Here is a 13,918-nt window from a genome sequence, read left to right on the forward strand (position 1 = left end):
AAAGAGTTTCCCTGGCGGTGTCTTCGTCTTGATTTCACACCAGCGGAGAAAAGAACCAAATCATTTTGGTGGATTGTTTCCCCGAAAGCTGGCTTTTTCAAACGGTAAAGGAATGTTTTGAGAGGGTTTCATGTGAAAGAATGACACTAGCCTAGTGAAAGTGACAAACCTAGTTGCCGGAGGTCATGTTTGCTTATGATCATATTAAGTTGTTAGGCTGTACATTTGTCTACTTGACAAATGCATTTCCCCCAAGATAATTTCCTTATGCCAGTGATTCTCAACCTGTTTCATTTCAAGGACCCGTATTTAGTCCACATTAGAGCCACAGACCCCCATTTGATGAGATTTTGTCTCTCAGACCCAAATCTGAGAATATTTTTATTATTAGCTATGATTTTGCCCAGAATTCCATCACTATCTGTATTGTAGGTAGAGAGATAACAGTGAAACTATGATCAAAACAGTCATTCTTCTACATTCTCTAATTGTGTTCACTTATTGTAGATGAAATAATGGTGAAGATTAACAATTCAGCAATTCGCTGGGGACCCCCTGGAACCCCCTCACGGACCCCTGGTGGTCCCCGGACCCCATGTTGAGAACCACTGCCTAGCAAAACAACAACACACACGAAGACAAAACAAGGACACACCACCAGGGAAACACACTTTTTAGGGAATACAACCTACAAAGTGTCCTACTTGGCACCTAGGATCATACTACACTCATATTTGCTTAGGTCACCCATTTATCCCACTTTACCTTTCACTGTTTAGTGTATGCTATGCCTGACTTAACCTAATGGCCTATTTGGGATGTAGATCATCTGCTCAATCTTGATTATTAGTCATGTATGAATCAAATTCAGATAATCAAGATTTTTATTACTGGAAGCCATGTGCTGTTTCAAATATTAGACTTTGACACACACTAATTTGTGTATAGTCAGTGTACAAAACGTGGAGGACACTTAATCTTTCACCTGGACCCCACCGGTCAGCCAAATTCATGGAAGGAGCAGATGTTCCTGATGTTTTGTACGCCGAGTATTTGTAAGGCCTGGCCAGTTGAACGCAAGATCAAAACACATGGGGTTATACAAGGACTGTCCAACAGTTCGACACACACACACACACACACACACTCATCACGTTCAACGCTAATGATTTTAATCAATGATGGCATGACTATACAGCACACAATGCCTCAGACAGTTGAGAAGTTCCGCTACACTGAGCACTAGCCTGTACATCTGCCCGGCTTATACAATTCTGATCTGCGTCCATGCGCACGACCTGTACATAATTCCTGCCCATATCTCTGTGTATGAGCTTATACATGTTGCTGGGCCAGGATCCGAAATGACCACCCGGTACATTGGCTAGCAACTATATGACACAATGAAGAACTCGCCAAAAAAAAAATTTGCCCCAAAAAAGACAGAACCCAAATCAGAGAGTGTCCAGAATTGGCCACAGTTTGCTAGTGCCGTGATTCTCAACCTTTTTCATATCAAGGACCCCTAATCTAGTCCACATTAGAGCCACAGACCCCCCATTTGATGAGATTTTGTCTCTCGGACCCAAATCTGAGAATATTTTTATTGTTAGATATGATTTTGTCCAGAATTCCATCACTATCTGTATTGTAGGTAGAGAGATAACAGAGAAACTATGATCAAAACAGTCATTCTTCTACATTCTCTCATCGTGTTAACTTCTTGTAAATGAAACAATGGTGAAGTTTAACAATTTATCAATTCGCTGGGGACCCCCTGGAACCCCCTCAAGGACCCCTGGTGGTCCCCGGACCCCACGTTAAGAACCTGTGTGCTAGTGAATTCAACAGTTCAATATGAGCATGACTCATTCATTCATTCAGTTTACATACCCGCTTATTGCTATTCAGGGTCATGGGGAGGTCTGAGATGCAGAACGAGAACGCTAAGGTGGTGCTAAGGCTGTGTGAAGCCGTTTGACATCAGTGCCAATTCTGTGTGTCTATTTCCAGAAGGTTCTGCTATGATATAACTAATGCACTTGTTGCAACTGAAATGTCACGGCCTGAATAGCCGCAAGAGCAACCGAGTGTGGTCAAAAACTTCACACCCTACTGCCACAGTGTGTCTTTTTTTCCTTGGATTTTCTGTTGATGCAGTCTGAGTTTCTCTCTTCTTTGTCTGTTCAGTCATGGCGGCTATCCACTGCTCATGCTAACTACCCAGCTCTTCTTCTTCTGCTTCTTCCAAACAAACCGGAAACGTAAAATGCATCACTTCAAATGCGCAAGAGGATTTTTCCCAGGAAAGAGCTACCAGGCTGTTTGGAACAGAAAATAGAAAAGATTTCATGAACTGGATATAGGTGGAGTCATTGTTGTGTCATATCAATCAGATAAAGAGTAGAAAAGTTGGCATGTATTTGTATGACAATGTCCCTGATTATTACTTTAAATAGACTGATTAACTGATTAATTCAGCACAGCCTACCTTCATTCCTAGCTGCACTGTGTCCTTTTGTTCTTCTGTAGACTGCCTTGGCATTGCCTAGCACTCCTATATCCACTCACACACACACACACACACACACACACAAGCCCTGGCCCCGTTTCTGGGAGCGTGCGACGCACTCGTTCCGTCTCGTTTTTTTTTTTTTACGATTCTTATTTTTATCTTTCTTTTAATCCGTCCTTTTGTTTTCCCGCAAAGCACTTTGCGACAAATCCGTCGGGCCTCCTATTAATAAACTCGACTCGATTGGCGGAGCGGCATAATTGGGGCTAAGTTGGGTCGATATCATGCGCGTCTGCCTCCTGTGTGTGTGTGTGTGGGGGGGGGGCGGGGGGCTATAAAAAAAGAGCCTGCCGGTCTCTCTCAGAAATTAGGGCTATTTGCTATTTTCGTTGATGCTCTAATGACGTGTTAGACGGTGTTCTCCCTTCTCGGGCCAGTTGCGGAGGGATCTTTTTTTTTTTTCTTTTTTTTTTTAAAGCGCCGTTTGTTTTCGCAGCGGCCGGGAGGGCAGAAGAGGAGAGGGGGGGGGGGGGGGGGGGTGATTTGAGGTGAAATGTAAACGAGGCCCGGTCAGGAAGGATTAGCATCCCTGTGAGCAAGCGTGGCCTTGCGGCGAGCTCCAGCGCCCGTGACAATGGCAGCTTGTTTTCTCCGGCTGCCCACGGATTTTTAAGTGTGTGTGTGTGTGTGTGTGTGTGTACATCCGCTGCTTTACACATGTCTAGTGTGCAGATACTACAGCGTGGATGCGGTTTAAAGCGGTGGTTCTCAACGTGGGGTCCGGGAGCACCAGGGGTTCTTGAGGAAATTCCAGCAAATTGATGAATTGTTCAACTTCATTATTTTGTCATTTTAGAAATGACTATTTTGATCATAGTTTCACTGTTATCTCTCTACCTACAGTACAGATAGTCATGGAATTCTGGACAAAATCATATCCGACAATAGAAATATTCTCAGATTTGGGTCGGAGAGACAACATCTCATCAAATGGGGGTCCAAATGTGGAATAAATTAGGGGTCCTTGATATGAAAAAGGTTGAGAATCACTGGTTTAAAGGGCCTAGTGTACATCTGATTCCTACTCAGGATATCCATGGGTCCTGAAAATGTCTTCAATTACTAAACTGTTTTAGGCACCAGTCAAACTATAGGTTTCTTTGCACTTTTTAACAGTTTTTGTAGTACAGTATACATTCTATCTGCTTTACTAAACAGAGTTTGTCTTCATGTCCCTAAACGATTCCTTTCCTGGTGTCCCTTTTCTTATTCTGCTCATTCTGCTCATATGGTTTCATAACTTTGATTAGCTATGTTCAGTCCGAACAGGTTTGCTTCTTTAATTTTGGTTTATAAATTGGTCTTAAATTCAATTCCAGGTTAGCATTAAAAGTCTAAAACTCAGCTTTCTGAAACCTGCAGATACTCTACTACTGTGACTCTGTTCTATTCGTAGTGTGCTTCCAGTCCCTCCTATTGGTCTCCCTCAGCCTGTAGGGTTGCCTCACACACAGCAGAGGAGGCAGCGTTCTCTGTTGCCATGGCTACCCGCCCGACGCGGGGAGCGAGGGAGTCTGTAGACGTTGCAGATAGGGAGCGACGGTCGTGAATCCGTTGAGAGAAAACAGAGGAGGAAGGTTAGAGACATTAGCTAGGTTTCCATTCAACTGTCAAGCGAACTTTTAAAACGTGGCAAATAAAAAAAAATGTGAATGCTTTTCCCGTCAGCTGGGTTGAAGTGCATGTATCAGCTTCAGTGGTTCCCGTATAATTTCAATATTTTGGACGGCCCATCCAGGTAGATTAAGAGCCACCCAAGTCATTTTTGTTTCATATTCATTTTGGATGCTGTGATACACTAAGCTGGCATTCAGGATACTCAGGTGAGAGACTATAGCACCTGAACAAATATGAGATACTGGGCTTGCTGCATTAAATGTCAGTATCAGTGCAATTGCCCCCCATTGTATTGTAAGTGCATGAAGCATCATGAGCACTTTGCAAACATATTGTGAATGCTGATGCAATGCATTGTTCACATCAGAAAATGAAATACATCATTGCATTGTCATGGTTTGTAGTCCATTTAAAAATGTGGGAGATTCTAATACTTGTATTAGCTTTCCATTAGGATTGTTTTATTATTAACACAAATGCTTGTGTCAACTCTCCGTCTTGTCTCTTGGCTTGATTTAGTGGATGAACGGATTATCTTTTTCTTCTTTTCCTTCCAAGATATAGCCTAATACAACGGCTTCTAAATCCTCATATTCCCTTAGCCGTCTTTTTGCTCTTTCACCGCTGCCGTTGTTGTTGTTCTCTTTTGAGTTTCCGTTACCGCCGTTTCCCGTTTCCCGTTTCCCTTGGTTACGGTTGCCTCTTTAATCTTCATGCGCCTCCACTGGTGTGGAGTGTAAATAAGTGAAAGATATAGGCTGTACATTCCAATTTAATACAGATGTAAATGGGGTGTAAATGACATCCATGTTACCAATTCTCACACCTTGCTAGGAAGCTTCATCTTATGGCTAATGTGTGTTGCTGAGCGGTTAAAGGATTGTTTAGTGTCCAGAAATAGACGAGCGGTCCCTTTCAGTTCTCTGTCTGTCTCACTGCTAAACGGATGGCTAGATGGATTGAGAAATGTCGAAATGTTGCATGTATAATCTACACCAGTGGTTCTCAACGTGGGGTCCGGGACCACCAGGGGTCCTTGAGGGGGTTCCAGGGGGTCCCCAGCAAACTGATAAATTGTTCAACTTCACCATTATTTAATTTACAAGAAGTTAACACAATTAGAGTATGGAGAAGAATGTTTTGATCAGAGTTTCACTGTCATCTCTCTACCTACTATACATGGAATACTTGACAAAATCATATCTAATAATAAAAGTATTCTCAGATTTGGGTCTGAGAGAAAAAAATTCATCAAACAGGGGTCCGTGGCTCTAATGTGGACAAAATTAGGGGTCCTTCATATGAAAATGGTTGAGAATCACTGATCTACACGAATGCAGTGGTGCTAATTTTTCTAATCTACACTCAAAAGGAGTATATTCAGTTTTAATCCATGAGTAGAGTAAATTGGGTCAATATGACATGACTAAAATCGCACTAAATGTAAAGAACATTTTCATCCAAAGACTATGACTAAATTAAAAAAAAATGGCCTGAAAATTAACACTGACAGCTGATGAGTACAGTGTGGTGTACTGTCACATTTCTCAACCATAATTGAGTCTGCTCCAAAGCCTCTCTTGTTTCTACAGCTGCGGGAATTCCCTGTAGATAAAGTGCCACTGCTGTTTTCATGGGCTCACTCCAACTGTAGGGCTCTTGTTAGAAGAGACGGTACTCGCAATTGCATTGCCCTGTTTAAAGTTTGAAAACAGGGAAATTCCTGGGGTTTTTTTTTTTCCTTTTCAAGGGGCTTCGGACGGCCTTAGAGGAGTCTGAAGAACCATTGGGGAGGGACTATACGTGCGTCACGCATATTATCTCGGACACCACTGATCGGATTTTGACAAAACTTCAGGGAATGATGTGTGTCATTGCTCATTGCTGACCTCCACCTCTTCCCCATTTCCCTGCTGCATATAATCAAGAAACGTGATGTAAAATATTATCTACTTATTGCCCCACAACTCTGCATGATTTGTGGGGACATGTGTACCATTACTGGTTTGGTTCTCTGGTAAAACAATCTGGTAATAAACATAGCAGAATTTAGTCAGTGCAGCATTTCAAATTTTGAGTAAAACCATCCAAATTAGAGTAAGATCACACCTAGATTGTTTTCTTTCATCTGAACCATAGTGGAAAAATTTACTTTGTGGCTTTTTTTGTATTTAGTTGGTTTATGTTCACACTGCTCAATCACAAGTGAACTAAGGCTTGTAAACAAAGGTCACATAGACTCACAAGTAGCTTGTTTATTGGACAGAGTTTTGGTGACCTGTCATCCAACCAGGTTAGAGATTTTGGCATGTGGGGAGTCAAAACAAATCTAATTCCAGTCCCTGTAGCTTTAGCAAAGCATGATGGACTTGTCTGCGCTCTTTGCTGTAATTGACCTTCTCTGGTGTTCATACAGTTAAGAACACATGAAGAAATAGCTGAATATGAGCATCAGTCCAGACTGCGTTTTGCCCTCGCTTCATTTTGTTATGCTAGGCTATCCAAGCATGAGGAAATACTGGCTATCAGATGTCAACTTCCGTCTCCTTATACCCATGAAACCCTGCGTTTTGGCGTTGTTTCCTGTAGTTGGTAGGATTACGTTCTCACTCCTAATGACCCACACAACAGTTCTCTTAGAAGAGGACCGAGACTTGAATTTCCAGGTGCATCGGTGCAGTTATTTGGTGCCACCCAAGTTTTAATGCCATTGTTTTCACCTGTATAAACAAATCGAACTAAAGGTACAAATGCTCAAGAGTTCAAATTAACCGCTCCACACATGGTTTGTGCGAACATGCCCTAACACTGATACTTGTCTGGTGAACCAAACTCTGCTTTCCAGTTTCACCTAGTTCTTGGACTTCACCAAAGGTAGCTAAAGAATCACTTGAAAGATTCCTGGTTGTTTTAAATAAAGACAACCAGGGGCCACCAGCCACCCATTTATGGCTCAGAATGAATGGCGAAGTTGATGGATTCACTTGTGGCTGATATCGTATTTATTGAAATTTTGTTTCTGACCTTTCTGATCTCTCCCCTCCCCCCCCCCACAGGTGAGTTGAAGCTGAAGATGAGTGCAGTAGGGGAAAGCCCCCTGGACCCTGCCATGCCAGAGTCACGCAAGAGGAAGGGCTCACCATGCGACACATCAGGGCAAAGGTAAAGACCCGAGCATGCTTTTTTTGTTTGCGAGTGACTGTTCAGTGACGAGGTGAAGTGAGGTGACGGAGGATGACGTCAGCGGGGGCCGTGACAGCAGGAGAGGGTGAGAGGTAGAAGTCAGCGGTTATGATCGTGAAGTTGTTGATTGACCCCTGTCGTATCTACTTGGGCCGAGTCTTATCAACTGCTCTTCTTTCCAAAGAGCAAATGAAGTACATTGCTAACTCACTGATCGTGCAATTTGTAATGGAGCCTCAGCAGAGTGTGGCAGAAACAGGGTTCCTACTCAGGTCTGGAAAGTCTGGAAAAGTATTAAAAATGAATTTGATCATTTCCAGGTCTTGAATAGTTTGGGAATTTGAAAAAAAATGTCTGGAAAAGTATGGAAAATGTTGCGGTTCAGGTCCGATACACACATAATTCTAGCTTTTATGTTGTTGTAGAGCCACTTTGAGTCCACAGTTTTTGTTGATGTGCAGAATAATGTTCAGATAGAGGGACGCTCTTATTACCCAGCCGCTGTCAGCATGCGTTATATCAAATACCGACCAAAATCAAATCCAGTCGAGAACATAGGGTCTGGGAAAAATATGGAATTTTAAAATGGAAAACGTGTAGGAACCCTGCCAATCATCTCATCTATTTGTCTCTGTGAAGAACAATCTTCATCTATACAGTGATATGACCTAGTTAGCAGGGGCGAGATGTCTATCTGCATAAATCATATTGAACACCAGACAAAATCTTCAAAACAAATCAAGGTCTGGAAAAAGTATGGAATTTTTTAATTAAAAATGTGTAGGAACCCTGCAGAAAGAAAGATGGTGCACCATTATACTTATTACTTTAACTGTCAATCAGGTAAAGTTCATCTTAAGTAACATTTTTTGGCTGCAAAAAAGGGGAAAACGAAGAGTAAAACAAAAAAAGCTGTCATGGTGGTAACTTTGCCAACGCTGCCATAAGCCTTCAGATACCGCAGTGTGGTGGTTATGCAGTTATTGCTGTAGTAAGTTTAAGTAATCTATGAGTCAGAAAGTGAGTTTTGAAAGCCAGAAATCTCAGCACCTCTCAGTACCAAGTAATCGCTGAGTCATCGGTTTTGATCAACAGCTCTCTCTCAACCCCCGCAGTTATATTATGGTCATTTTGTGCTTCCGCAACATGGAGTACATTTACGTTTACATGCATACTAATAATTAGATCTTAACTCAACTATTACAGTTGTAAACGCCTTTATCTGATTGCTAATCGGGGTAAGGCCATAATCAGAGTAAGCATAACCCAGTTGACACACCTTGAATTCTCCTCAATCTTTCCATTCATTAAAGCGTGTAAACACTTAGTCACATTTCTTTTGTGTGTCAAAGGTCACCAGTCGCAGTAACCCGGATGTTACAAAGAAAACCACATGGTCCGGTGCAGTGCAGTGACGTGGACAAGCAGTAGACCGACTATTAACTCAATCCGCGTCAACCGGGTTATTCGAGAAATCGCGTTATTTTGAACCATGTAAACGAAACCCGGCCTCGGGCTGATAACTCCCGGTAGTCGGGGACTCACGGACTCGGATCCGCTCTGGAAGTTCAGCAGCTCTCCTCACTTCTGGCCCCCCGTCGCCCTTCACAAGCACTTCTTTAAACGGCCACTTATCGCCACTACAGAACACAAGGCGAGCCGCTGGTGGTCTAGCTCGGGCATTCACAAACGGATATCAGTCACTTGTGTGTCGAAGGTGTTGAGTGGCCTTGTGAAGCCTGGCTTGTTTGAGTGTGTGTGTGTGTGTGTGTGTGTGTGTTCTTGTATTTCTATAGGGGGACCAAACTGTTCCCTTAAGGACAGAGAGATGAAGAAAATCCACCTGGTACACACTTCTTTAGGACTTGGGGTTAGAATTTGGGGTAACGCTTTATTTTCCGGGTCCACAATTTCCTAGAAAGGAACTTTTAATTTCTTAGGAAGTTTCCTGGAAAGAACCATGAAATGATGCACTGATTGTAGGGAAAATAGAGAAAGAGTTCAATGGTAGTTGGTAAGTACCTCCAAGTTCTACTGTTGTTTCCTGGAAAGAACCATGAGATGATGTAGCAGGTATATAGACCAGTGATTCTCAACCTTTTTCACACAATGGACCCCTAATTTAGTCCACATTAGAGCCACGGACCCCCATTCGATGAGATTTTGTCTCTCGGACCCAAATCTGAGAATATTTTTATTGTCAGATATGATTTTGTCCAGAATTCCATGACTATTCGCGTTGTAGGTAGAGAGATAACAGAGAAACTATAGTTTTTTCTTCTACATTCTCTAATTGTGTTAACTGCTTGTGAATTAAATTATGCTGAATTTTAACACTTCATCGAGTTGCTGGGGACCCCCTCAAGGACCCCTTGGTGGTCCCCGGGCCCCACGTTGAGAACCACTGATATAGAAAATGTAAGCAGTCTGGTGAGTCGATATGACACTGCCAATTTCGAAAAGAGTTTCCTGGGAAGAACTGCAAAATTATAAACTATTTACTGGAAAAATAATAGGTAGAGGTCAATTATCAGAAGTCATTATTCATAGAATTCTTGGAAACAACAGAAGAAATTGGAGGAGCTTACCAACTACAAACTCCCACTGAACTCCCCATAGTTAGAACATAATTTCATGGTTCTTTCCAGGAAACTTCCTATGAAACGAACAGTTCCTTTTCTAGGAAATCATTAGAAAAGTGCGTACCCGGAAAATAAAGCGTTCCCGAATTAGGTTTAGGTTAGAGTTAAGGTTAGTTTAGGATTAGGACTTGGGTTTAAGGTTAATATTAGAATCAGGTTAGTGTAAGGATTAAGGTTAGGCATGTGGTTTTGAAGGTGAAGGTCAGGGGTTAGTGTAGTCGATGTTGGTCTTCACAAGTATAGCAATACAAACGTGTGTGTGTGTGTGTGTGTGTGTGTGTGTGTGTGTACAGTGGGGTCTCCTCCTCCAGGCCTAAGAGCTGATGTAAGCTGATGTAACAGCCCAGCTAGCAGTTCCTACAGCAACCGAACGCAGCCACTGACCTGCGCATTCACACACACACACACACACACACTGTCCCTCGCTCTCTGTCTTTCTCCCTCTCTCTCTCTCTCTCTCCCTCCCTCCCTCACTCCATCACCACGCCTGTGTGTTCTGGCTGGCCAGTGCGCTGACCTACTTTTGCTGTTGTCGTCTCCCACACACACACACACACTCACTCACTCACTCACATACACACACACACACACGTCTTTTTCAAGTTTACCACATGCCTTGCCGTTAGTTGTTGGTCTGAAAATTGAGTCTTTACTCTTTCTGGAACTCGAGAGAAGAAGGTTAGGCACAAGATTGAGTGTGTATGGACAAGACTTAGGCTGATACAGGCTTTAGAAGGCTGGTACCGATAGTTTTGGATTCAAGATGTCAATAGTTATTTTGTGCCAATATTCAATATCTTTATATTTGACTGTTTTCATGGCTGCCTGCACATTACAAAAACAAATTACAAGTATTCAGTAGGGCAGGATGAAAAAATCAGTACACAAATTCCAATTCAGAAATGATTCCCCAAATCCTGATATTGATACTTGTATCTTGTGTCTCCCTGTTGTTTCATAGAGAAGCAGGTTTCACTTTTGAGTTTGAGTATATTAGTATTCATGCTCACAGTTAACAACTGAATAGAAGCAGGATTTAGAAATAGAAAATAGAAATATATCTATACATGATTGTACCTCATAAAGATGTAAAACTACACATATCTATATACACACATGCACCCATACATTCATACTCATACATCCGCATTTACAAAATACAACCATACACTTACATACAACCATGCATACATTTTAAAATGCCATAAAAAACAACAATATACAACACAAAACACAAAATAAAGGTGTCACTCCAGTGAGCAGAAGTACAGATGCTAGTGATGGGGCAATATGCTTATCACATGATTCCATTTGATTTGCGATATGGGGTTCACGATTCAATACAACCACAATACGATGTAATAAATAAAAGCTCAACGACAACAAAGTCTGCCTGTGCAGCATTATGTTTATTTCTGAGCCACAGATCTTTCTATGGCATTGCTAGAATGTAAACAACAATGTCAACAACAGCATCTGCCTTGAGCAAACCTCAAGGCAGATGTTGGGGGTGAATTTAAGAATTAAAAAAAACAGAAGAAGTGACATGAAGTTGTGTATTTGTGTGTATGATCCCATGCTGTTACAAGTGATTTCAGTTCATTACAGCACACACAAGTCTTCTTTGTTAACATTCAATTTGCCTAATAAAGAGGAATGGAAATATTAGGGATGGAATTTCAGCTTTTGACTCTATAATCAATATCAATAATCAAGTCATGTATCAAAATACTAAAGAGATACATTGTATAGTCCATATAAATTCACTGTAAATATCAGTCATATATGCTGTATAATATCGAGTGTGACGTATCAAATCCATGAGTGTTTCCCCCAGAATTGTATTCTTGTCAGGGTGGAAAAGCCTCTGAAACAGCATTTAGACTATTATGGAACACTAAAACTCTCCACTGAAACAATGAAATTAAATAATAATGTATTGCTATGTGCATGAGGGTTACAACAATATAGCTTTTTGATTTGAAGCTGCTAGTAACAGATTTTGTGCTGATATTCAATACCATTAAATTTGACAATTTTCATGCCAAATTTTCAGTGTTTATATTCAGTGTTGTTGTATTTTTGTCAGGGTGGGAAAGCCTCTGAAACAGCATTTAGAACATGGGACCCTATATGCTTTTAAATATATAGTAATAATAAGAAAACATTCATGGGTCCTTGTGTGGATTCTGATCAAAATGTCTCATTAGAATCAATTCAGGTGAAGGGCTTCCCATAGACAACCAGTGTTGTATTAATAAATTCTGCAATATCAAACTAACCGCACCATATCCATGATAGCAGAGGTGGATTTGCAACAATACTGTATATCATTTGACAATGACTCAACTAATTATTAATTCAATTTATTGATGTTAAAATGATACATATAGCACCTTTCAAAAAGATCAGAGGAGGAGAGAGAATGACGTGGTTCTTATCTTGACAAAAAAATCCCTACCGGCTAAAAGAACAATAAACCACCAGCACAGTCAACACCACTCTTTCTCCACCTCTTTCTCTCTCTATCTCCACATCTCCTCTCACTGCCTCGCCATCAGCAATTTCCCTTCCTTGCTCTGTCGTTCTTTCTCTCGGCAGGATCTCCTGTAAGACATGAATTATTAACGTCCGTCCTGTCCGGGCACATCCTCCGGTCTCTCCTCCGTTCCCCACTTTTCTCCATCCCCTCTTTCTCCTCCCCTCTCACGCGTTGCTAGTTGGATTGATTTGCTACAGGATAATACCACCGTTTAAAAAAAAGTCACATGTGAAAACCCACATGTGAATTGGACACTTGTTGAGTTTCATATGTGAACATCTTATGTTTTTTTTTTTTACAGCCTGTGGTGAACATGTGAAATTTCTACAATTTCCCATGTGCAACAACAGGTGAAAAAGCGAAAAAAAATGTTAAGTTGAAAAAAAAAAAAAAACTGAAATGTTCACATCTTAAGTAAAAACTGGCATATGATGTCAGAATACAATGTAAAAAAAAAATCTTCACATATTCATATACCAGCATGTGTCCAAAAAACACATGTGCTTTGAATTCCCGTGGGTTTTCACATGTGAGAAAATGAAAGTCCATGTTGTAATATTGTACGTTGAGAATAGTGACAATGAAATTTTGATTCGGTTTTATTCCAATTGTGATGTGTGTCTATGTCCATCTGACTTATATGGAAAGTTTTATTGCAAAACATTTCATATATAAATCTATTTTTTGGGGGGAAAAATATGTATCACCCTGTATCTCAAAACCAGAGATGATTCTATTTCTCAAAACAACTATTTTGTATTTTTATCTTATTTGGTTTTTATTTACTTCCATTCCATATGTTGTGCTATTGCTTCCGCTGTTATGTGAAGCATACTCTCATGATGTGTGTGTGTGTGTGTGTGTGTGTGTGTGCAGCGTGGAGAAGCGGAGGCGGGAGCTGGAGTGCCGCTACATCGAGGAGCTGGCTGAGCTGCTGTCGTCCAACATGGGCGACATTGCCAGTCTCAACGTCAAGCCAGACAAGTGCCACATCCTCAAGAGCACCGTGGACCAGATCCAGCAGATCAAACGCCGTGAGCAGGGTGAGGGAACACGCACACACACACACACACACACACACACACACAAGCACACACGCTGGGCTGAGTTGTGAGAAGCGTACCAACATGATTAATCTCTCTCCACAGACTGGCAGCTTGTTGTGATAGCATCATATCTCGTTGCACACCTTTCCTTACCTTTTCTATGACACCCTGCCATCAGTCAGACACATATGAACACTAGGGATGGGACGATATGCTGATCTCACAATACGATTCAATATGCGATATGGGGTTCATGATTCAATACAACCACGATACGATGTAATAAATAAAAGTTCAGTGACAACAAAGTCTG

At 41.4% G+C, this 13,918-nt stretch overlaps 1 protein-coding gene across 1 annotated transcript in view; it reads left to right on the forward strand.

Moving 5' to 3' along the window:
• ncoa1 (nuclear receptor coactivator 1) overlaps nucleotides 1-13,918 on the forward strand; it is a 56,871-nt gene that overhangs the window by 16,103 nt on the left and 26,850 nt on the right. The window contains exons 2-3 of the mRNA XM_071544347.1: nucleotides 7,249-7,354; nucleotides 13,436-13,602. Of these exons, the coding sequence (XP_071400448.1) occupies nucleotides 7,266-7,354; nucleotides 13,436-13,602 (256 nt within the window). The 5' untranslated portion in view covers nucleotides 7,249-7,265. The remainder of the gene's footprint in view (nucleotides 1-7,248; nucleotides 7,355-13,435; nucleotides 13,603-13,918) is intronic.

This window comes from Centroberyx affinis, unplaced genomic scaffold (genome assembly GCF_046629955.1).
Source record: "Centroberyx affinis isolate AG114_WGS23_722 - 3 ecotype Tasmania unplaced genomic scaffold, CSIRO-AGI_Caff_v1 ptg004541l_1, whole genome shotgun sequence".
NCBI classification, from domain to species: domain Eukaryota; kingdom Metazoa; phylum Chordata; class Actinopteri; order Beryciformes; family Berycidae; genus Centroberyx; species Centroberyx affinis.